General features: G+C 40.9%; 1 protein-coding gene across 7 annotated transcripts in view; it reads left to right on the top strand.

Moving 5' to 3' along the window:
- ABLIM2 (actin binding LIM protein family member 2) overlaps positions 1-25,282 on the top strand; it is a 237,860-nt gene that overhangs the window by 148,551 nt on the left and 64,027 nt on the right. For all 7 annotated transcript variants that reach the window (XM_050947634.1, XM_050947636.1, XM_050947633.1 and 4 more), the window contains 3 exons: positions 12,764-12,851; positions 17,169-17,227; positions 22,945-23,022. In XM_050947634.1, the coding sequence (XP_050803591.1) occupies positions 12,764-12,851; positions 17,169-17,227; positions 22,945-23,022 (225 nt within the window). The remainder of the gene's footprint in view (positions 1-12,763; positions 12,852-17,168; positions 17,228-22,944; positions 23,023-25,282) is intronic.

The following is a 25,282-nucleotide window of genomic DNA, read 5'->3' as shown; positions in this document are numbered from 1 at the left end:
CGAAGGGAGAAATTGTATGAGTAGGGTAGGGATTTTGTTGCTTTGTTTGTTTTTATAAATTATGTGAGTTTAGCTGTCTGGAGTATCTCACGAGCATGAGTGCCAGTCTCAGTCAAACTGTCAAGACGCAGGGCACAAACCTCAAATTGGTTGCCAGTTCTATACTTAGATTTCACCAAGCAAGTAACAAGTGTGAACTCCTCAAGCACTCTAGCAGCCTACCATGGAGTCACAGACAGTCCCGTGCGGTACCCTGATCTATCTTGCCACCCAAGCAAACTAGTCTTTGTGATAGATTGTCTCTTACACAAAAATCACAGCAATATTCAGGTAACTGCCAGTCCCCAAGAACCAGTTGCATACCACAGGTCAGTTGCAGTTAGACCTTATATCAGCAACAATGCTTGTAGCCAGTCCTGTTATAAACTAACTAAAGATTAATTAACTAAGAAAAAATGAGTCATTTACAAGATTAAAGCCCTCAACAGACACACAAATGTGTTAGTCTTAGATTCCAAAAGGTAATAGAAACTGCTGTGATATGCAAACTTTCTGTTTCCTTTAGAGCTAGCCCACTCAGAGCAGCTTGGGGAGCCCTTGCTTATGCTAAGAAATATTGCCCTCTCCAAATTCTAAGCAGCATAGTTATGCAGTTCCTTCTAGTCAGGAACTGTATCACAGTATCAGGATTTTTATTCCCTTCCCTTAGACTTAAAACTAATGGGACAAGAGTTAGTGCCCATCTCCTCTTCATGGATGCAGAGATAGGGTCAATCCGCTAAGCCTTTGTCCTTTGATGTCTGAAAATAGCTCATTTGTTTTCAGTGGGCCTTCTTGTGTGCAGGACCAGCACTTTACACTGATTAATGCTGCTTTCTTGTTACACAGTTACAGAGATTTACAGTGCAAACACTCAGTATAACTTTATACAGATGTTTGTAAGTGAGAGCAATATATGCAGCATCCTACAAGCATTTAATCAAATCTAAACACATTCTAACCAACTTAATATCAGTTTTAAAAATGCTAACACACAGGTGAGCTAGACTGGTTTCCAGCTATACACTTGTCAGTGTTCAGTGACCTTGGCGTAATCTGGCACCTGGCCTGCTAGCATCAAAATATGTACACTGTGTTGTGTGTTTATCTTAAAGAAAGCAAGATCAGAAAAGTGCTCCATGTGCTTTGAGCAGAAGGTGATGAGATTTGTGGTCATTCTTAGTTCCTGTTCACTAGCCCTGAGGAAGCTCTGCCTACTGCACATTTGAACTTTTTATATTTACACTGAACAGTTCCTTTGTGCCTGAGGAGTGGAGTCGTTGACCATATTCCTCTTTAGGTGCTCTTTCAGGAATCCTGGGCCCCAACTATTGACTGACTCAAAAATAAGAACCAGGACCTTGATTTTCTGTTCTATAAGAAGCCAGCGTAAAGAATGAAGGACAGGTTAAATGGGCTCATGGTAGCCTGTGTTGCCGAGAGTAGACATTACCATTCAACATGGCATATTGCCCTCAGACTAGGAGGAGTTCCCCTTAATAAATGCTCGTCCCACTTATTCCTGCATGTACAGGTTGCTGGATTAGGATATTAGAGGGTCAAGCTAAAAAACAATAAGGGATTCACAAGAACAGATAATTGTCACTTACACGCATGTGTGTTTGTTGTCACAGTGTTGCCCATTTTATAAAATACAGTCTGGCAAGCTAAGCTTCCAAACTGCAACGAAGAAACAGCCATATGGTTAGGAATTTGTTTGCCACAGTAGACTCCTTCACATCAGTGCTACAAACCAAAAAAAAAAAAAAAAGGAAAATGACAAGGCCATCTTTTCAGCTTAAGCTGATAATACACACATGTTACGTCTTAAGGTCACAAAATTTCCAGGTTCTGCTGGAACTGGTAGTCCAGCTTTGGTTCAAGATGTGACATCTGTTGAGCAGAGTCTTTTTGAGGTAGCCCTGCCTCTGCCTCAGGCTGCTCTTGGAGAAACTAGTGGTGCATTTTTGTTATCCCTTTTCTCTAATCAATAGGGCAATAGATTTACACTATAAACCTCCACTCCAGCAAGTACACTTTGATGTGTCATAAAAATACACAGTGATTTTAATCGTGGGGCAGATTCCTGATTAATGTAACTTGTCGTAGCTCCAGCTAAATGGAACTATGACAGCTTACATCAGCTGAGGATCTGGCCCTATAGCTCTATAAATGATTGCAAAGATTCTTATATCTGCTGAACATATTATGATGGGCCAGAATCTGGGACACTTATTCTGCAACCACTTGAGTACATTATTCAGTGAGTATTTCCATCTGTTTCAGTGGGGCTACATAGAGAAAAACATTCTAGTCAACATGAGTAAGGGTGAATCTGGTCTGGAAAACAGACTGTGTTTTGTGAAAATATCTGTTGAATGCATTTTCTGTTTCTCAACCAGCTTTAATGTAAGTGCCTGTTACTGTGGTCTGTGAGCCGTGAGTGTTTAGAACTTTCCCTTTCTCTGCAGACTTTCTATATCCTTTCTGCATAGGAAATACAGACAAATTGGCAGGTTATTAGCTATACAGTTGCAGAGTCATACTTGAATAATGGTTGGTTAAAATTGTACATTTAACTCTTTTAACTAAAAGTACTCTGTCCTAACATAACACAGTTCAACAATAAAATGTTTAAGTACTTGCTAGAAATCTAACTTCTCTTCATAATGTTTGGTGGAAAATTTAGGAGAATTGAGTTGTTGTAACAATCTATAACACCTTACTCAGCCCAGAAGAAAAGTCTGTCCTATCTCAGGGACTCTTTCTGCCCTGCCACCCCTACCAACATGACACAGTTCTGCGGTGATCTGGAAGCCTACTTTCGCCGTCTCGAAATGACAGTCTGGACCTATACATTGAATGCTTCCGCCAACGTGCACAGGCATAAATTGTGGAAAAACAACATCGCTTGCCTCATAACCTAAGTCGTGCAGAGCGCAATGCCATCCATAGCCTCAGAAACCACTCTGACGACATCATCAAAGAGGCTGATAAAGGAGGTGCTGTTGTCATCATGAACAGGTCTGACTACCAAAAGGAGGCTGCCAGACAACTCTCCAATACCAAATTCTACAGGCCACTTCCCTCAGATCCCACTGAGGAATACACTAAGAAACTGCACCATCTACTCAGGACACTCCCTACACTAACACTGGAAGAAATCAACATACCCTCAGAGCCCCGACCAGGGTTATTCTATCTACTACCCAAGATCCACAAAACTGGAAATCCTGGACGCCCCATCATCTCGGGCATTGGCACTCTCACTGAAGGACTGTCTGGATATGTGGACTCTCTACTCAGACCCTATGCCACCAGCACTCCCAGCTATCTCCGTGACACCACTGATTTCCTGAGGAAACTACAATGTATTAGTGACCTTCCAGAAAACACCATCCTAGCCACCATGGATGTAGAGGCTCTTTACACAAACATCCCACACACAGATGGAATACAAGCGGTCAAGAACAGTATCCCCGATGATGCCACAGCACAACTGGCTGCTGAGCTCTGTGCCTTTATCCTCACACACAACTATTTCAAATTTGATGACAATATATATCTCCAAATCAGTGGCACCACTATGGGCACCCGCATGGCCCCACAATATGCCAATATTTTTATGGCCGACCTGGAACAATGCTTCCTCAGCTCTCGTCCACTCACGCCCCTTCTCTACCTACGCTACATTGATGACATCTTCATCATCTGGACACATGGGAAGGAGACTCTGGAAAAATTCCACTACGATTTCAACAGCTTCCACCTCAACCTCAGCCTGGACCAATCTACACGGGAGGTCCACTTCCTAGACACCATGGTGCAAATACGTGATGGTCACATTAACACCATCCTATACCGAAAGCCTACCGACCGCTATGCCTACCTTCATGCCTCCAGCTTCCATCCCAGGCACATCACACGATCCATTGTCTACAGCCAAGCACTGAGGTACAACCGCATCTGCTCTAACCCCTCAGACAGAGATCAACACCTACAAAATCTCCACCAAGCATTCTCAAAACTACAATACCCGCACGAGGAAATAAGGAAACAGATCAACAGAGCCAGACATGTACCCAGAAGCCTCCTACTGCAAGACAAACCCAAGAAAGAAACCAACAGGACTCCACTGGCCATCACATATAGTCCCCAGCTAAAACCCCTCCAACGCTTCATCAGGGATCTACAACCCATCCTGGACAATGACCCCACACTTTCACAGGCCTTGGGTGGCAGGCCAGTCCTTGCCCACAGACAACCTGCCAACCTGAAACATATTCTCACCAGTAACTGCACACCGCACTATAGTAACTCTAGCTCAGGAACCAATCCATGCAACAAACCTCGATGCCAACTCTGCCCACATATCTACACCAGCGACACCATCACAGGACCTAACCAGATCAGCCACACCATCACCGGTTCATTCACCTGCACGTCCACCAATGTAATATACACCATCATATGCCAGCAATGCCCCTCTGCTATGTACATCGGCCAAACTGGACAGTCTCTACGGAAAAGGATAAATGGACACAAATCAGATATTAGGAATGTCAATATACAAAAACCTGTAGGAGAACACTTCAACCTCCCTTGCCATATTATAGCAGACCTTAAGGTGGTCATCCTGCAGCAAAAAAACTTCAGGACCAGACTTCAAAGAGAAACTGCTGAGCTTCACTTCATCTGCAAATTTGACACCATCAGCTCAGGATTAAACAAAGACTGTGAATGGCTTGCCAACTACAGAACCAGTTTCTCCTCCCTTGGTTTTCACACCTCAACTGCTAGAACAGGGCCTCATCTTCCCTGATTGAACTAACCTCATTATCTCTAGCTTGCTTGCATATATATACCTGCCCCTGGAAATTTCCACTACATGCATCTGACGAAGTGGGTATTCACCCACGAAAGCTCGTGCTCCAAAATGTCTGTTAGTCTATAAGGTGCCACAGGATTCTTTGCTGCTTTTATCTTACTGAAAAGTATTCATAGATTTTTTTTTTCTTTTTTTTTAGGCTGGAAGAGATCATTAAGTCTGACTGCCAAACACCAGTCTTAGAATTTCACCTAGTAATTCCTGTATGAAGACCATAACTTCAAGTAAAGGGAAATTTACCATATTCCATTCTAAAGTGCCCTAATGAGGGATTTAATGTTGATCAAAATAAAGGCCAAAACCCACCGTCAGTATTTTTAAAATAATACTATACAAAAAGCTTTGGTTTCACTTAACCCCACAAACTTCATCAGAAACCCTATAAAGTATAATGGAGTTACACAGGTGTTAAAGAATCAGGCTCTTTGTCATCTTTTGGATCTGATTTTCTACTCTGCTAATAATTAGGATGAAAAGAGAGGTCTTTTTGTACAGCTACTGTTAGAGTTTAGTTATTGTACATATAAGTGGTCTGAAATTATGGACTTAGGTTTTCTTTAAATTTTTTGGAAATCAATTCTAGTTTAATGGTGCTGCCAAGTTATCATTTCAGAACTTATTTAACCAGGTTCTTTGGGAAAGAAAGTCACTGAATTCCCCTAGATATTTTTAGCCAGGGTTTAAATTGTATCAGCTCAATCAAATCAATCAAATTTACTGAGATTTTGCTCTGTTTTAGCATTGCCCATATAATACCAATCTCCTAAGAGAAATGGTCCTCTTTTTTTTGCCTTTAAATCCCAACTTTAGGTTTTTCTGATTTAATTTGTGTCCATCTGTGCTTATACCTATAGACACAAACAAGCAATATTAGACCTAAAGGCCTGATACTAAGTGCTGAGTGCCCTCACTCCCTAGGGTTACAGGAGTCACTCAGCATTTTGCAAGATGGAGTACAAAAAAAGAAATAGAAGGTCTCATTATTGCAGCTTTAGGGACCTCCATCAGCCAATTTATTATTATATATTTGTATATATACAAAGTTCTATACGTTTTTGTTATAAAAATATAACATTAAAATAAATAAAAATATCTGAACTGAAAAAAGCTCCACATCTATTATCAAATATTGTGATACCACACAGATGAAATCAAAAGACAGAATTGACCTTTATATCTGTTCAATAGCTAAGAGATACATGTAATGTCAGTACCCTGCTTATATTAGTGTTTTCTAATATAAAAGGCCTACCATCTGACAGTGCCATTGTCTTCTTTTACACCTGATTCATTCTATGGCTTTAATGGTCATTTTGTGTCAGGAAACATATTTTTAGGGGCTGTTACTGCATCTGAGAGTTATAGTAACTCTCTTCTATAGACACAAGTCTCCCAAACATTTAAGTAGTGAAGTAATTATTAGTGTTGAAGTAATTGCCCCGTATCCGCTGAAAGGATCCAAAGCATATAGTTAATGGATTGTTTTCTTTCTTAGCACTAGTGTTACACATCTGTATGGCAATAGGTTTTCATGGGTTAAACAAATCCTACATTAGCAAAGTGAAAAACAGAGACCCTTTAAACTTGAGTCAGAGTCCAGTATTGCGTAGTGAGAGAGCAACTACTGGACCAAGATTATGCTTTGTAGTGTAAACCTTTGCTGAACCCTTTGACTTTGTCAGTCATAAGTAATCAGGTAGATCCTCCACATAGTCCAGTTACATTTCTAACAGCATGCCATTATTAGCATTGATTAATTACCATTGTCTGGGTGCTGACAGTTTGTTCATCACTGCACAGAACAAAGACTTGCAGACCAAGTTCAGTACGAACTTAGAGTTGTAATACAGTACTGTAGAAACACTTTAACAGCAACAATACTTGACACTAATTGTATTAGTTTTTAACCACACTTTTCCAAGGAAACAGGATATGAAACACTTTACATAGAGCCAAATCGTGCACTCACTCCTAATTCAGACAAAACTCCTTCTGAACTCATACTTGACTCCAGTAGTGTTTTGCCTGAGTGAGGTCTGCAGTACTTGATGCATAATGTTACATGTTGTCCATGGCAACAGCTTTTTTTATGCTAGTAGTTCATTTGGTGAAAGGGAGTAAAATCTGGCCCTGCTTAAATCAGTGGGAGTTCTGACATTGATTTCACTGAGGCCAAGATTTTATACAAATAAGACCATAAGAATGGCCATACTGGGTCAGACCAATGGGACGTCTAGCCTGGTATCCTGTCGTCCAACAGTGGCCAGTGCAGATGGTTCCGAGGGAATGAACAGAAGAGGGAAATTGAGTGATCCATACCCTGTTGTCCGGTACCAGCTTCTGTCAGTCATAGAATCATAGACTTTAAGGTCAGAAGGGACCATTATGATCATCTAGTCCAGGGGTAGGCAACCTATGGCACGGGTGCCGAAGGCGGCACGCAAGCTGATTTTCAGTGGCATGCAAACTGCCCAGGTCCTGGCCCATCAGTCCGGAGGGCTCTGCGTTTTAATTTAATTTTAAATGAAGCTTCTTAAAGATTTGAACAACCTTATTTACTTTACATACAACAATAGTTTAGTTACATATTATAGACTTGTAGAAAGAGACCTTCAAAAAACCTTAAAATGTATTACGGCACTTGAAACCTTAAATTAGAGTGAATAAATGAAGATTCGGCACACCACTTCTGAAAGGTTGCTGACCACTGATCTAGTCTGACCTCCTGCACAACGCAGGCTACAGAATCTCACTCACCCACTCCAGTATCAAACCTGTGTCTGAGCCATTGAAGTCCTCAAATCATGGTTTAAAGACTTCAAGGTGCAGAGAATCTTCCAGCAAGTGACCTGTGCCCCACACTGCAGAGGAAGACAAAAAAACCCCAGGGCCTCTGCCAATCTGCCCTGGAGGAAAATTCCTTCCCAACCCTAAATATGGCGATCAGTTAAACCCTGAGCATGTGGGCAAGACTCACCAGCCAGATACCCAAGAAACAATTCTCTGTAGTAACTTGGATCTCACCCTATCTACATCCCATCACAAGCCATTGGGCATATTTACCGCTAATAGTCAAAGACCAGTCTCATTATACCATCCCCTCCATAAGCTTATCAAGCTTAGTCTTGAAGCCAGATATGTCTTTTGCCCCCACTTCTCCCCTTGGAAGGCTGTTCCAGAACTTCATTCCTCTGATGATTAGAAACCTTTGTCTAATTTCAAGTCTAAACTTCCTGGTGGACAGTTTATATCCATTTTTTCTTGTGTCCACATTGGTACTGAGCTTAAAGAATTCCTCTCTCACTCTGATATTTGTTCCCCTGATATATTTTTGTTGAGAGCAAGCACATCTCCCCTCAGTCATCTTTTGGTTAGGCTAAACAAACCAAGTTCTTTGAGTCTCCTTTCATAAGACAGTTTTCCATTCTTCGGATCATTCTAGTAGCCTTTCTCTGTACCTGTTCCAGTTTGAATTAATCCTTTTAAAAAACATGGGAGACCAGAACTGCACACAGTATTCCAGATGAGGTCTCACCAGTGCCTTGTATAATGGTACTAACACCTCCTTATCTCTGCTGGAAATACCTTGCCTAATGCATCCCAAGACCGCATTAGCTTTTCTCACAGCCATATCACATTGGTGGCTCATAGTCATCCTGTGATCAACCAATATTCCGAGGTCCTTCTTTTCCTCTGTTAGTTCCAACTGATGAGTCCCCAGCTTATAACAATAATTCTTGTCAGAGGTTTAGGGACACTCGGAGCATGAGGTTAAATCCCTGACTACCTCGACTAATAGCCATTGATGGACCTGTCCTTCACAAACGTATCTAGTTCTTTTTTGAACCCAGTTACACTTTTGACCTTCAGAACATCCCCTGGCACGGAGTTCCACAGGTTGATTGTGCATTGTATGAAGAAGTACTGTCTTTTGTTTGTTTTTAACCCTACTGACTATTAATTTCACTGGGTGACCCATGTCCTTGTGTTAGATGAAGAGTGATAACATTTCTCTATTCACTTCTTCCATACTACTCATGATTTTATAGACCTCTATCGCAGGGGTCTGAAACACATGGCCCGCCAAGCTCCCTGCACCCCAGTTACTTCCTGTCACCGCCAAACTCCCCTCACCCAGCCCCGAGTTATTTTATATGGCAGCTAAGCTCCCCGCGCGCTGCTCCCCAATGTTTGGGGCCAGGTCTCTCCCCCGGCCCCGCCTGCCACCCCCGCGCGCCTCCCCCAAGTGTCCCCTGGCCTCACTTGCTGCCCCCTCCCCGCCTGGGAGCCTGCAGCTCATGCTGACTCCACTCGCCTGTGCTGGCTTTCGGCATCACCTGCTGCCACAGGGTCCTAGTGCCCCCCTTCACTAGGGCCAGTGCAGACTGCCTTTCCCCTGCTCTAGTCCTGAGTCTCTCCAATGCCCCAAGCCTCTCCAATGCCCCAAATCCCTCATCCCCAGCCCCACAGCCCTCATCCCTGCACCCCCTCCTAGCCCCAAACTCCATCCCAGAGCCTGCACCCTGACCCCATGCCCCATCCCGGAGCCTGCACTCAGCACCCAAAATCCATCCCAGAGTCTGCACCCCAGATCCCCTCCCCCACCCAAACTCCCTCTCAGAGCCTTAGGCAGGTAGGGGCGGAGTTTGGGGGAGGGCAGGTTGTGGGCACCACCAAAATTTCTACAAACCTGCCACCCCTGGAAGAGGCAGAGCAGGAGTGGAGTGGTGGTGCAGCCCAGTGCAATGGCGAGGCTTTACTGAGTGTATATATTTTATTAAAACCGCTTGGAAATGACTTTGTCAAAAAAAAGAACACTCATGGAAGAAAAGAGAGTTTTTCAAGACAAATGGGAGAATTTATATTTTTTCTCAGAGGTAAAAGATAAAATTCAATGCCTTGTTTGTCAGCAAACGATTGCTGTTCCCAAGGAGTATAATGTGCGTCGGCACTATGACACAATGCACTGTGAAAAATATGATGCATTCACTGGAAAAATCCAAGAGGAAAAAGTTCAGCAATTTAAAGCAGCATTTGCCAAGCAAATAAATTTCTTTTCAGGGATTAACAAATCTAGCAAAGATTCAGTAAGAGCAAGTTTTGTGGTAAGCGAAATGATAGCTAAATCATCGCGACCTTTTATAGAAGGCTTATTTGTAAAAGAATGTCTTATGAAGGTCAGCGAAATTTTATGTCGTGATAGGAAGAAAGTTTTTGAAGGCATAAGCTTGTCTGCCAATACAGTTGCCTGCAGGATAACTGATTTAGTTGATAATGTGTAAAAACAATTGATTCAAATGGCAAAAGACTTCGAAGCATTTTCAATTGCCCTTGATGAGAGTACAGATGTATCAGATACTGCACAGTGTGCAGTGTTCATTAGAAGTGTGGGTTGCAATTTGAATATAACTGAAGAATTGCTAGATTTAATGCCACTGAAGAGTACCACAATGGGATGTGACATATTTCAAGGACTGGAAGAGTGCATTGAAAAAGCAGCGCTGCCATGAAACAAACTCGTATCTTTGGTTACGGATGATGCGCCATCAATGTGCTCTGAAAACATTGGTGTGGTTGGATTATTGAAGATTAGACTGAACAGCCTCAATATTCCAGGAATTAGCTTCACCAGTATACATTGTATTTTGTACCAAGAAGCCCTGTGTATTAAAAGTCTACAAATGAAGGAAGTTATGGATGTAGTTTTAAAAACTGTTAATTTTATACATGCACGAGGGCGGAATCACAGACAGTTCACTTCTTTTCTAGCAAGTATGGACAGCAAATATGGGGAACTTTTGTATCACACTCAAGTTAGATGGCTGAGTCGTGGAAATGTTCTGAAGCTTTTTTTTGCACTTAGATTGATTCCTTCATGAAAATGAAAAACAAGGAGATTCCACAGCTTTCTGATTCCACTTTTATCTGCAGCCTTGCTTTTCTGACAGATGTAACTGATCACCTGAATGCACTGAACTTGAAACTTCAGGGTAGAAAACAGGTGATAACACAGATGTATGACAGTGTTAAGTCATTCAAAGTCAAGCTTACTTTGTGGGGGAAACAGCTGACTGCTGGCAATTTGGTTCATTTCTCGACTCTGAATTCCTTAAGAAAAATTGAACCCAAATCTTTGACAGAATATGAAGAGATCGTTTCTACTTACACAAACAGTTTGATGTGCGGTTTAAAGATTTCAAAGCACTTGAACCACATTTTCAACTTTTTTCCACACCATTTGCTGTTGAAATTGACTATGTTGCAGAGGAAATGCAGATGGAGTTAGTGGAGCTTCAGTGTGACACCATTTTGAAGCAGAATTATACAGATGTTGGAATTCCAGAATTCTACAGGTTTCTTTCACAAGAAAGATTTCCCATGTTATTCTCTGCTTCCACAAGGATAATAGCAATGTTTGGAAGTACATATATATGTGAACAGTTTTTCTCTTTCATGAAGATTAAAAAATCTGTGTTAAGGTCAAGGCTCACTGATGAACATTTGAAAGCAACACTGAGATTGGTTTTGTCTCAGGATATCAAATCTAATATTGATGCTCTGGTTGATGCAAAATGCTGCCAGCTAAGTGGCCAAAAATGAACTGTCAAAATTAGCACTGACTTTTCACATTACAGTTAACTTTTTTATTAACTTCTTTAATAAATTGACTTTTAATAGCATACTATATTTTAATACTATATTACTGTTCTCTTTTTTTCTGCCTACCTCCAGGCGCTTCCCACCACCAAGCAGCTGTTGGTGGTGCTTAGCACTTTCCAGGGAGGTGGGGGGAGGAGCGGGGAGCCACGCACTTAGGGGAGGAGGTGGAGAAGAGACGGGACAGGGACGGGGCCTCATGGAAGTAGTGGAGTGGAGGCGGGGCCAGTGGCAGCGAGGAGGAGGTATCAGTGATGCGGCCCTCGGGCCAATGTACTAGTCCTCATCTGGCCCTCGTGGTCATTTGAGTTTGAGACCCCTGCTCTATCATATACTCCTTTGGTCATCTCTTTTCTAAACTGAATAGTCCCGGTCTTTTTAATATCCCCTCATACGTAAGCTGTTCCATATCCCGAATCATTTTGCTGCCGTTCTCTGTACCTTTTCCAGTTCTAAGATATTTTTTTTGAGATGGGGTGACCAGAACTGCACATAGTATTCAGGGTGTGGATTGACCATGGATTTATATAGTGGAATTATGATAATTTCTGTCTTATTATCTATAACTTTCCTAATGGCTTGTTACATTCTGTTAGCTATTTTGTGAAGACGTTAACTGAGCAAATGGGGGAATTGTGGGAGGGGGTTGGAGTGCGGGGTGCAGGAAGGTGGGGTGCAGAAGCGGGGTGCCTGGCGCCGCTTACCTGGAGCAGCTCCAGGGTGGCAGCAGTATAAAGTGGCGCTGAGACAGGCTCCCTGCCTGCCCTGTTTCCATGCCGCAGTGCTCCCAGGAACATGGTGACAGGGGAGGGAGGGCAGAGGGCTCCACGCTCTGCCCACCTCTGCGGGTATCTCTCCTGAAGCTCCCACTGGCCGCAGCTCCCTGTTCCCAGCCAATGGGAGCTGCAGTGAGAGGTGCCTGGAGGTGAGGGCAGCGCACGGAGCCTCTGCTCTCCCCTTCCCCAGGGGCCTCAGGGACGTGGTGCTGGCCGCTTCCAGCAGCGGTGCAGGGCCTGCGGCACCATTGGGATGGCAATCTCCAGTTTGAAAGAAAATAACGTAATAAAATATTTTCTTCAAAAGCTTAATATGACATCTGAAAGTGTAATCGCTGAATAAGCTGCAATGCTGTCTAGAGTTAGCATTATCGATAATTACCTTTTTTTTTTCCCCCAACAGGCCGGAGAAAAACATTATCACCCAGCTTGTGCACGATGTGTCAGATGCAGTCAGATGTTTGCAGAAGGAGAAGAAATGTATCTACAAAGTAAACAAACAAAATTTTTTATTAGTATTGATCCTTAATGTATTTATTAAAACAATATCTGCATTTATAAGACAGCCGCCTCTAGCATGAACTTCTGGGCACGGCCTTTCTTTCTTGGCAAAACAGAAAGAGAAACTAAACGGGCAGAGGGAACTAGCAAGTTGATGTACTAACCTAAGATTAATGGTTTTTACCCAGCTCTATTCTATAACCTGCAAGTATCAGTAGTACACTTAAATCATTCTTTGTGTTCATTCTTTAAACAGAGAAAATTAGACACTACCTACATAAGATTTGCTGTTACGTTATTTAAAATCACAAATGCCACTATTCTATTGTCACATTGATTTAGAGCAAATTATAGTAGTTCACTGAGTGCCAGTGTGATCCATAGCTTTACTCATTACAGAAGCCAGGGAATGTTGTGACTCCTTGGTTAATGGCAAGCCAGTTTGCTCAGCAGTAGGAGGAATCTGTGAAATCCAATAACAAATCAATGCTAAAACCAGTCTTGGAGATGATCCCACGCAGGGCCGTCCTTAGGCATAGGCAACATAGGCAGCTGCATAGGGCACCTGAAAATTTGGGGCACCACTGGGTCTTAGTGTCCACCCGCTTGTATTCCTATCCCTGTTCTGACCCTTCCTGCAGGCTCCCACAGATGGCTGCTCTAGCCTGGTGAGTCTTCCTTGGGAAGGAATCTAGTAGTTAAAAGTGAAAAAACCTCCAGCCTGCCAGACCTATTAGCACAACATTGAAACTGTTAAAGAGACATTCAAAGGGTAATAAAGCCATTTAACAGGCATTTGCCAACCCCAAGGTATATACTGACAGGTTTAACTATAGTAATTAAAATGTGTATTTTAGATAAGGGAGGTCTTTTTTGAAGGATTTATTTAAAAAACTGTATGTCTGAAGATCCATGCATTTAAGGCTAAAGATGATTGTGCATCTAAAACTCTATGCAAGCATTTTTTAGAAATGTGATTTTATAATCTTCACCAGCTCACTAATGAAATATTTTTAAAGCAAACTTTAAACTAAGGTCCTGTAGACCGACATGTTCTGTGTAAATATTACATTAATGCACAACTGTTTTTGTCAGTAAAGTCAGAAACTGATAGTATAAAAATTTATTTGGGCATAAGCTTTCCTGGACATCTGATGAAATGGGTTCTAGTCCACAAAAGCTTATACCCAAATAATTTGTTAGTCTTTGAGGTGACACAAGGACTCGTCCTTGTTTTTGCTGATACATACTAACAGGACTACCACTCTGATGGCTACACTCACACTTTACAGCGCTGCAACTTTTGTGCTCAGGGGTGTGAAAAAAAACACCCCCCTGAGCACTGCAAGATACAGCGCTGTAAAGCGTCAGTGTAATCAGGACGGCAGCGCTGGGAGCGGGGCTCCCAGCACTGCACGCTACACCCGTAAGGGTTGTGGCTTACGTGCAGTGCTGGGAGAGCTCTCTCCCAGCGCTGCCGCTCTGACTACACTCACACTTCAAAGCGCTGCTGTGGCAGCGCTCCTGCGGCAGCGCTTTGAAATTCCAAATTTAGCCATACCCTCAAAAAGTGCTTCCAAGTCTTCCTGTGTCCTTTCGGTCCATCCCTTCACCACCTCTCCCCCAACTCCCCACTGAAGAGAGCCCTTAAAGGGACAACAGTCCTTCCCTTCCAGATAGCTGGACAAAGAGTTTCCCTTTCTTTACTTCTGACTATCCGACGAACTAGTTTTAAAAGAACCCTCCAGCAAAATCAGTACCTTAGTAAGACAAAATCCTTGTTATACCTAAAATCTTTGGAAACATATTTTTTTAAAGTTGGTGAAATTTCAGAACCATGTCTCTTGTTATGGAGATCACACAAAGTAAATTACTGTTCCCCTTTTCTAAAAGCAATGAACATTGTTATGAACACACTATAAACCTCTCTGATTAATTTAAAAGAATGTCTTCGTTTCAGTGAGTTAAATATGTAGTAATCTGGAATGCTGGCTTAAGATTTGAGTACGTTTAAAATATAAATTCAGTTTAGAAATACTGATTAAGAAAATGTAAAATAGAGAAGAGCTGCATCATGTATTCCATTATATGTAATGTTGTATTCAGCAGGACAGCTGACTCACCCTTACTATAAAGTTTTTGCAAATAAATCTCTGACAAACTTTAGGGCATATCAAAACACCTGTGACTGACATTTTTTATTCCCAAATTTTAGTGCTTTTAATTAGGTACTTTCTTCATGTCCATTCTGCATGAGGGAGAGGGCATGGAAGTCTCTGCGGGGAACTGTGACTCTCCGCCACCATGAGGCAGGCCGGGCATCTTATTATCCTTTGCTGTCAAGTCCCTCCTCCCCCTCCCCCACCAGGCTGTGAGCTTGAGCTGCCATCCGGCATAGGGGCACCAGTTTAATAATACTGCGTAGGGCCCCATAAATCCTAAGGACGGCCCGGATCCCACGCCACAAATTTTGAATTTAGATTTCAAACACTCAGAAGTTCTGTTGTGTCTGGATTCAAGGTTTCAGTTTCATCCATTATAAAGATATTAAAAGATGGATATTTGCTAATTTTTGTTCTGAGTTCTGATTCAAACACTCCCAGAATTCAGAGTTTTGCTTTTGGACTCATCTTATTTTCTGCAGTTACTGATATAGTTACTATATTCAGTATAGTTATTTGTACACTGCTTACCTCTAAATTCTGAACATATTGACGTTATGTTTGACTTTTCAGATTTTTCTTTGTTTTTGACTCTTAGGTTTTCTGTGCTAATTTTCTCTTTCTCTCTCCCTTTCTCTTTGTTGCATATACGTTTATCTTATTTAAATGGCAATTTTCACCTCTATAGATACCCAGCACTCCCTCTGAAAACACCCTTCATGAAACAGCACTGAACAGTTTTACCAACTCCATTTCATTAACCTGGAATACCACAAAAATACGTTCTCAACAATATTTCAATGATCTTCATGCCTAGAAACTCTGTGAAAGTCACATTATTGTAATAGCATTGCTGCTGTTGGTATTTGAAACATAAATATAAATCAACCCTGATACCTTATTCCCAAATTATTAATTTAATGTAGCCCAATTCAGGTGAAATATTCCAGACCAAATGTGGTGCACAGGGACACAAGATTGTCCTGTCTTGGAAACATCATTGACTTGGACTCTGCACATTTTTTTTTTTTTACAATTACTGTGCTACTGTTTATAAAATAGAGGATTCTTCATAAGTAACACAGCAGCACTTCGTATTATCCTTATTTGAGATACTGAATTTGGCCTATTTCCATAAGGAAGCTCACTCATACTGACATTTAATTGAAACATTTGCACCCTTTTGATGATGTATAGAGGATTTGTTGTTTTTGTATATATCAAGCAAATTGCTCTGGTTCAAATGGTCCATTCTCCTGTTCTCTGCAGACGAAGCTTTTCCATTTTTCTTTTTGATGATGTTATATGTTATATTGCTAGTTTAGTTATTGCTCAGAGAAAAGCACACACACTTATTTAGCTACAAGAAAAAGACCATAACAGTCTAGCATCTTGTGTTAACTTCATGGACATTGTTTTTATATTTAAATTCTCAAGGTAGAACTATGCTCTTCTTTGAAGCTTGATTGCTAATGTGTTCCAAAGGAAGACTACTTTGTGTTGTTTTTTTCTAATGTTTACTGTACCATAGCCTTCTGGTTTTAATGTGTTATATTTCTAGGCTTGCTTCATTCTGTGTTTGTTTCTTGTTCTCTTTGCCCTATACCTGTGATACTCAAACTGCGGCTTGCGAGTTCAATGATGTTCCTGCAGCTTTGATGTTCAATGTGTCTCCTGCAGCTTCTTTGCAACACATGATATTAAAACACTATGTGATTTAATTATTAACCAATCAGGATGTTTTATTATTTTATTAATCAATCCATGTTCTCAGTGTGCACGAAATTAACTTGTTTGCTGTGAGAATGTGTGTGTGTGTGTGTGTGTGTGTGTATATATATATATATATTTAAACAGTATGACGGAACATATTTAGTTTATATATATATATACACACACACACACACACACACACACACACACACACACACATTCCGGAATCGATGTAAGCGCGCTCGGGGATCGATACACCGCGTCCAGACTAGACGCGATATATCGATCCCCGAGCAATCGATTTTAACCCGCCGATGCCGCGGGTTAGTCTGGACGAGGGCTATGATTACTGGAGAGCAGTGTTCTGCCCTTCACACTGAAAGCTGCATTTTACAGGACAGAATTCACCAGAGTGCTGGCTTTTATTTTCAGGTACTTCCATTTGGCATCCAGCCTGTAGACAGGCAGCCAAGACTGAAGAAAAGAGCAAGGTAAATGAAGCATCTTTTAATCCTGTTTTAATTTATTACGTTGTCTTACTATTCTACTGGCCACTGAGATAGTTAACCGCAGTAACTTTAACTGACAATACAGTTGGTGCAGTAGTAATTTAGAGTCTGTATTTTAGCTAGTCAGTGATTAAAACTATCCTTTAAGGAAATTCTTGGCCTGAAGTATATGAATAAACGCTCTGTCATTAGATTAGGATGTAATGAAAGATTAGTTCATCGGCTGGATGGCTATATATAAAACATCGTTGGAATCCGCTATATTTTCCTTTCCTAAAAATCTCTTTGTAGCACCTTTTTTTTTTTTTTTTTTTTTTTTTGCTATTTTTAGAGCTGCCATACTTACTCAACCTAATTTAACCTCCGATATTAAATAAATACTAACTAAGACGATTTGTGTGGTAGACAGGGGATGATTTCTCTCTCTGTATGTAGTGGAAAGGAGGAGGAGTTCTAGGAATCTTAATAATTACAAGGATGGTTGATGGATGAGCTGACTCTGGAAAATGAAAAATTAATCAATAATTAGGGACATGGTCTGTCTCAACTAGTGGGACTGAGACACTACCGTCTTGCTTAATGGAGTGAGGCCAAATGTGGGGTCGTTTGGATTGTTTTCTCTAGATGCATCAAGTGGTAGTCTTGTTTGAAAGAACTTTGATTTGGCATGAGAAAAGTTATACGCCAAATGCATGGGACAGGACAGGACAGAATTCAGGGCAGCAACTATGAAAGGAGATGCTTACATATCTGGTGTGTTAGCAATTACATCTCTGACTGAAGTACAGCTTTGAAAAACGTTATTTTCGGCTTCATCCTAAAAGGTCACGGTACCATGTATTTAGGAGGGATAAATGATTTCTCTGATCCATCATTTTTGGAGAGCTCTGAACTCAAATGAGTGTTTAAAATGTAAAGTACCAATTAACCTTTTGCCTCATAAATTTCAGTCAATAGCAAGTGGTATTTCAGGATAGAAAACAAAAGAAAAAATATTTCCAAATGACCTTTTTTGACAACTGAGTATTTTAGTTGGTATAAGTGCTGTTGATTCAGCATAACAGTATAGCCTATATTTTCAGACTTGCACAGCATTTTACTCTCAATTCATTAATAGAAGTTGCTGGACTAAAACTCCAAGCAACATTTTGAAAATGTAGAGATGGATAAATTTAGGAACAGGATTATATGATGGGGACACCTGTGATAGCAAGGAACTGGACTCGCTTACACAGGATGTCATTCCAGTCAGATGTTCCTATGTAGTTAACTATTTTTTCCTCTTTGAAAGAAGGACTGTAGACATTGTTGTGCTGGCCTGGTGCTAGCTGGGCTTCCCCCAAGGCACAGAAAACACCCTCTTGGGACATTGTTTAAAGACTGACACATTAGCCAGACATCTCTCAAGTGCTATGCAAGTGTCCCTAATCTTGAGCAGAGTGAAAGAGGCTTTCCATGTGTAAACCTTATAAAAGTCAGGGGGAGTTTTGCTTCAGTAAGAAATACAAAACTTGACCAAAAAGCTGTTCAGCACTAATTATCTCTCATTTACTTTTTGTTTTAATTTACCAGAGCCTTTTTATGTAAGAGAAACAAAAGAGAAGGATGGAATTTTGTAAAGGGTAGTGGTGGATCTTTAGCACAGCTTGTGAAGGTGACTGTGTGGGATGTGGCAATTGATTGACATTCTAGTAAATGAAGGAGAGCATCAGGGTGATAGTTTTAAAAGAATGGTTATTTTCTATGTACTGAGCATGACAAATGTATGCAAAGAAGGCAGAAAGAGTAGTATCAGAGGGGTAGCCGTGTTAGACTGTATCCATAAAAGCTATGAGGAGTCTGGTGGCACCTTAAAGACTGACAGATTTATTTGAGCATAAGCTTTAATGGGTAAAAAAACACTTCTTCAGATGCATCTGAAGAAAGAGTGGATGGACGCATGCTCCAGGGCTTTAGAGATGAAGGAGTGGAAGGGAAAAGGTTGGGGAGAAAGAAGTGGAGCTGAGGGATACTTTTATCATCTAAGAGATATAAGAACAAGCTTTCAACCAGACGGGAAGGAGCCAGAAGTAAAAGAAAAATTGCAGATAAGGAAGAGGAAGGATAAGAGTCCTCACAGGAGGGGCGGGGTTGAAGGCTGGTTGGTAGGCGAGTGGGCAGAATGCTGGAAGAAGGGACCAAAAAAGTCAAGCGTAGAGAGGAGCGGAAAGTAAAAGGTTATAATAGCATCGACTGAGAGGAGTGAGTTTTGGGGGAGAGCAGTGGAGGCTAAAAGTGACAAATCAGAGCTTGATAGAGAAGAGATTGCAAGAGAAGTAATGGACAATGCAGAGAGCGAGGGGAGCCGGTGTGAGCAGATAATGATCAGAGAGAGGGAAAATGGAGATGGGAGGGCACAGTATCAAATAAAGAACAGGTGACAGGAGTGACTGAATCAGCAAGTAGAATTAACAGCACTGGAAGGAAATCTACCGGGATTGTGCCTCAAAATGAGGAGCCAGAGGTTGCCTGCAAAAGAAGGTGCCTAGTTGAGTTTTATTACGTATATTCAGCCCAATTTGTTGTGCTCTTAATTTAGTCACTAAAACAAGCAGATTTGCCTATGTACACACAGACTGGGGCATCATTCAGAGCTCGCTGAAGTCAATCAGAGTCTGTCCATTTGATCGCAGAGGAATTTGGATCAGGCACCTGTTGGATGCTTAACTGAACTTTAAACTCTGCAGTATTGGAGCTTACGCAAAAACCTAAGGGTAGTTGTGGTAAGAGGAGGTCGTTGAGAAACTTTCAAATACAGAACTGTACTGCCACTATTATAGGGTTGTCAAGGCTCCTTCCCCACCCTGAACTCTAGGGCACAGATGTGGGGACCTGCATGCGAACCTCTAAGCTTAACTACCAGCTTAGATCTGGTTTTGCTGCCACTACCCAAATTATTTATGAGTCATTTGGGAAACTCTGTCTACCTCCCCCCACGAATATTTCCCTCCCAAGTACTATAACCCTTCCCCGGGTAGCCTTGCGCGACTTCTCCCCCAAGTTCCTGGTGAACACCTATCCAAACCCTTGGATTTTAAAACAAGGAGAAATTAACCATTTCCCCTCCTTTCTCCCCACCAATTCTTGGTGAGTCCAGATCCAACCCCCTTGGATCTTAAAACAAAGAAAAATCAATCAAGTTCTTAAAAAGAAGGCTTTTAATTAAAGAAAGAAAGGTAAAAATCATCTCTGTAAAATCAGGATGGAAAATAACTTTACAGGGTAATCAGATTCAAAGAGCCCAGAGGAACCCCCTCTAGCCTTAGGTTCAAAGTTAACAGCAAACAGAGATAAACGTTTTAGCAAAAGGAACATTTACAAGTTGAGGAAACAAAGATAACGCTAACACGCTTTCAGGCTGTTACTTACAAGTTTGAAATATGAGAGACTTATACAGAAAGATTTGGAGAGCATGGATTGATGTCTGGTCCCTCTTAGTCCCAAGAAAGAACAATCCCCAAAACAAAAAGCTCAAACAAAAGCCTTCCCCCCCCCACCAAGATTTGAAAGTATCTTGTCTCCTTATTGGTCCTTTGGATCAGGTGTCAGCCAGGTTACCTGAGCTTCTTAACCCTTTACAGATAAAAGGATTTTGGTGTCTCTGGCAAGGAGGGATTTTATAGTATTGTACACAGGAGGGCTGTTACCCTTCCCTTTATAGTTATGACAAGGATCTTCTGTGTCACCACTCTCCAAACATCATCCAGTAATACTCTGCTTACATACCTGATTTTAGTCTTTTTAGCCATGCAATGGAAATACCCAGTGACGCACACCTTTGTGCTGATGTCTTGGTGAGACAGAGCTTTCAATATAAATTTTAAAAATAAACAGAGGGATGAAAGTTCTCTAAAGCATCTTAATGATCAGCCAGATACTCCAAAATAGATCGAGTATTTCTTTTTTATATAACTGTTTGTTTAGTGACCCATTACTCAGACTGAATAGTGCCTCACTCGACAAGTTGTCCTAAAGTAATGGGACTACTTATGGAATGGGGCACTATGTAATGTGAGGAAGGATCTCACAATCTAGCTCTTAAGATGTATAAACAAACCATAGAAGCAGCAAAAATGCAATATTAACAATGACAATAGGAATGTATCACTATTTTTGTAGAGACACATTATATAGAGCCATCAAGTTTTTTTGTTTGGTAAGGTAGTGTCATGTTAGAGGTCAAAGATTTATTGTAAAATTCTTAATCAAATTCTATAAATTATTTAGTCAGGGCCTTTTTGAAGACAACTATACTGGATGTCTCCTACAGACAACTGTGAAATTAGACCCATTCTGTGGTTGTACCTAGAAGGTGGAAGTTACTATCAGTAATGAACAGGATAGCTAAAACAATAACTAGATCTGACAACTTAACACTACTTATAATCCACTTGCAATCAAGCACAGGTTTCAGCATACAAGCAGAAAATATTCTGTGAGGAGCTAATGTACATGCCTGAAGGATAATGTAGGGAATAATTGTTATTTTCATTATTTTATCATTTAAACATGTGGATCTCACAAGTTGGTTTCGATTTTAATAACAACTGTAAAGAATATTCATTTCTTGTTGTTCTTGTGTCTCACAGCCCTTTTTTTGTTTATAATTGATGCTACTTTTCACAATGAAGGAAACTACCAAAAACATTGCAGTGAAGTTCTGTCATGACTTAGATGACATTCTAAATGAAGTAACTAGTTAAAAAAAAAAAACAAGAGATAAATACATGCCATACTAAGATTGACATGAATATTAATCTGTTGTACTCAAAATAAGAGAGCAAAAGAGACAGGGGCCTAGATCCTTGAAGGTGTTTAGGCACTCAACCCCCATTAATTTCAACAGAGCATCTGGGCCTGAGTCTGTTTTGCAATCTGTCTGCTTTATTTGCAGTGCTCTAGATGCTGTTTGCTGGCTGCCGATTAATTACCCAGCACCATGAGACATTGTAAAAAACAAATATGAAAATTTGACAACATACGCATAGGGACCCAAATTCTACCCTCATACACCCACATGATCCCAGCCTCAAAGCTGCTGTAACTGCACCAGCATTAGCAGCCCTCCGGGACCATTCTGGTAGCCCAGGATCACACCACTGGAGTTCATTCTGGTGGAGGGAAGGTAAATGGTATAATGCGATAACTTACTGACCAGCACAAAAATTAATTATTTGGATGATTGACTAGTCCTCTTTGATGTATATGTTAGTTTTAGCTAGAATAGAACATAGCGATCTCTTTTTCAGTGGCAAAACTGAGCTTAAATGAAAGACTGTTTACACCAGGGGTTGGCAACCTTTCAGAAGCGGTGTGCCGAGTCTTCATTTATTCACTCTGATTTAAGGTTTTGCGTGCCAGTAATACATTTTAACATTTTTAGGTCTCTTTCTATAAGTCTATAATATATAACTAAACTGTTGTTGTACGTAAAGTAAATAAGGTTTTTAAAATGTTTAAGAAGCTTCATTTAAAATTAAATTAAAATGCAGAGCCCCCCAGACCGGTAGCCAGGACCCGGGCAGTGTGAGTGCCACTGAAAATCAGCTTGCATGCCACCTTTGGCACACCTGCCATAGGTTGCCTACCCCTGGTTTACATGCTTTCTTTCTTAGGAAGCCAAAGATAAATTTCCTTTTGCTTTTTGTTTTCTGTCTTAGGAAACTAGAACTTCCTCTGAGAGTGTTATTTCCATTCCTGCTTCAAGTACATCAGGTTCCCCAAGCCGGGTGATCTATGTAAGTATCCCCTTCTACATGCTATGAGGCAGAAATAAAGGTGTACCACTTTTTTACTGTTAACTGTTGTTTAACATATTCTGTTATTGCACAGAAAGTTGAAATCATCAAAACCTCTTTATTTGTTGATTCTTGCAAATCAGAATTGACATCCTCCCTTTAAATTGTTTGAAGACCATAGTTAAAAATAACAGGATATTGGCAGTTTTATTCTTTTCCTTTGCTGTATATTTTTAGGTCTTAGATTACCAGTTAGTTTTAGATTGTTCCAAACATGCAAAGTATCTACAAAGGAAAGAAGAGTTCAAGTAAATAGCAGTCTCAAAGCAGATTACAAATTTAGATTTTAACACTACTGATTTAGCAGATCTAATTTTGACATGGTGAGATTTTTACAAACTTAGGTCCTGATTCTGCAATTAATTGCAAGCAAGCGCTCCTCTGCCATGCACATGTTGCATTTGCAGGATGACACTCTTTCTGACCTGAAAGAAATTAGGACCTGCTTCTGCTGTCAGTGAAGTCAGTGAGAGATTTGCCTCTGAATTCAATGGGAACAGATTTGGGACCTCATACTAATAATGCAGTTGGAAGGGTCTCAGGTATGAACATGGCATCCTAAAGATATAAAGAACAAGAGATTCCAACTGAGAGAGTAGCCATAATGAGTATTTAAAATTATTAAATAACTGTTGAAAAAGCTTCTATTGCTTAATTTTTCCAGCTCCTAGTGGGTGTTATTCTCAGTACCTGTTGCGACAGCCATCTGGAGATGATGTTCATAAGCACGTTCTCAAGGTCACAAAATGATCAAAGCAGCAAATATCAGCACAACTGGCACTCGCCAGGCCTGTGCCTCTGGGAGCCCTGTAGGATTCCACTTCCTAACCTGTCTGTCCCATACAGTGTCCCTGAGGCACACAAGTCATGCTCACTGCACACTAGCAACCCCAGAGCGAATAGCTGCAGACAACAGGTTACCAATTTATAGTTTGATGTTTATTATATGGAGCGGAGGTGTCTGTACTTATCACACAGAAACCAACAGAGAGATGCCTTGGAGCCAAGGCTGCTGTCTTTCCTGAAGTAAATTTTATTTTCCTATGAATGGGAATTTTGCTTGACTAAAGCCTGAGTGAGGACAGTAGGGCTTGGCTTGTATAAAGGTGCCTGCCAGTATTTCCAGCTTGCCTTTCTGGCAGGAACTCTATAGAGCTGCAGATTGACATGTTTTTGAAACATTTCCTGTAATAATGGCGTGGCCACAACCATCATCAGCACAGACATATTCACTGTGAATTGGGACTGTTCTCACCTAAGCATATTTTCCTTGACTAGATGGGAAATATTTCTCTACCCTTATGCCTTTCTCTTACTTTTTTACATTCTTCTATTTATTTATACATGTAGTAGCAAATATCTAGCTGTGGTACAGTACTTGTTTTCAAGCATTTTTCTTGAAGCGTATGATTACCTTAACTATACTTCATGGGCTGCTAATAGTCAAGGACAAACCTCCATTTTCGTTCTCTGTCTAAACTATGTTTTTCAGTGTTTCATTAAGTCAGTATCTATGACATACCTACTTAGGGGGAGCTGGTACTTCAAAAGAAGTAAGGTTGCTATGTCAGTCAGAGAAAAAGATTCCCATGGGGAATGCCGCATCTCTCATTCTCACATCTATTAATTGTCAGTAAGCTCTGAAATTGTTTTAACTCCCATTTAGATATCTGAGAAGAGAAAGGGAGGAGAATTCAAACCAGTTGTTATTGAATTTGAATGTTATCTTGGGGCGTTCCCTGCACACTTCTTACATTGGCGTCTAGAGTATATACACTGCATTTCTCCCTAGCACAGGTATAAATAGCTGCACAGATGGTGAGGCACTGATTAGATGAGTAGAGTAAAGACACACTTGACCCTGAAAGTATGTACATAGATTCATAGACTCTAGGACTGGAAGGGACCTTGAGAGGTCATCGAGTCCAGTCCCCTGCCCTCATGGCAGGACCAAATACTGTCTAGACCATCCCTGATAGACATTTATCCAACCTACTCTTAAATATCTCCAGAGATGGAGATTCCACAACCTTCCTAGGCAGTTTATTCTAATATTTAACCACCCTGACAGTTAGGAACTTTTTCCTAAACCTCCCTTGCTGCAGTTTAAACCCATTGCTTCTTGTTCTATCCTTGGAGGCTAAGATGAACAAGTTTTCTCCCACCTCCTTATGACACCCTTTTAGATACCTGAAAACTG

The sequence above is a fragment of the Gopherus flavomarginatus genome, chromosome 3 (genome assembly GCF_025201925.1).
Source record: "Gopherus flavomarginatus isolate rGopFla2 chromosome 3, rGopFla2.mat.asm, whole genome shotgun sequence".
Lineage (NCBI taxonomy): Eukaryota > Metazoa > Chordata > Testudines > Testudinidae > Gopherus > Gopherus flavomarginatus.
The sequence above is the reverse complement of the archived record's forward strand: the minus strand, read 5'-3'. Positions and strand labels throughout refer to the sequence as shown.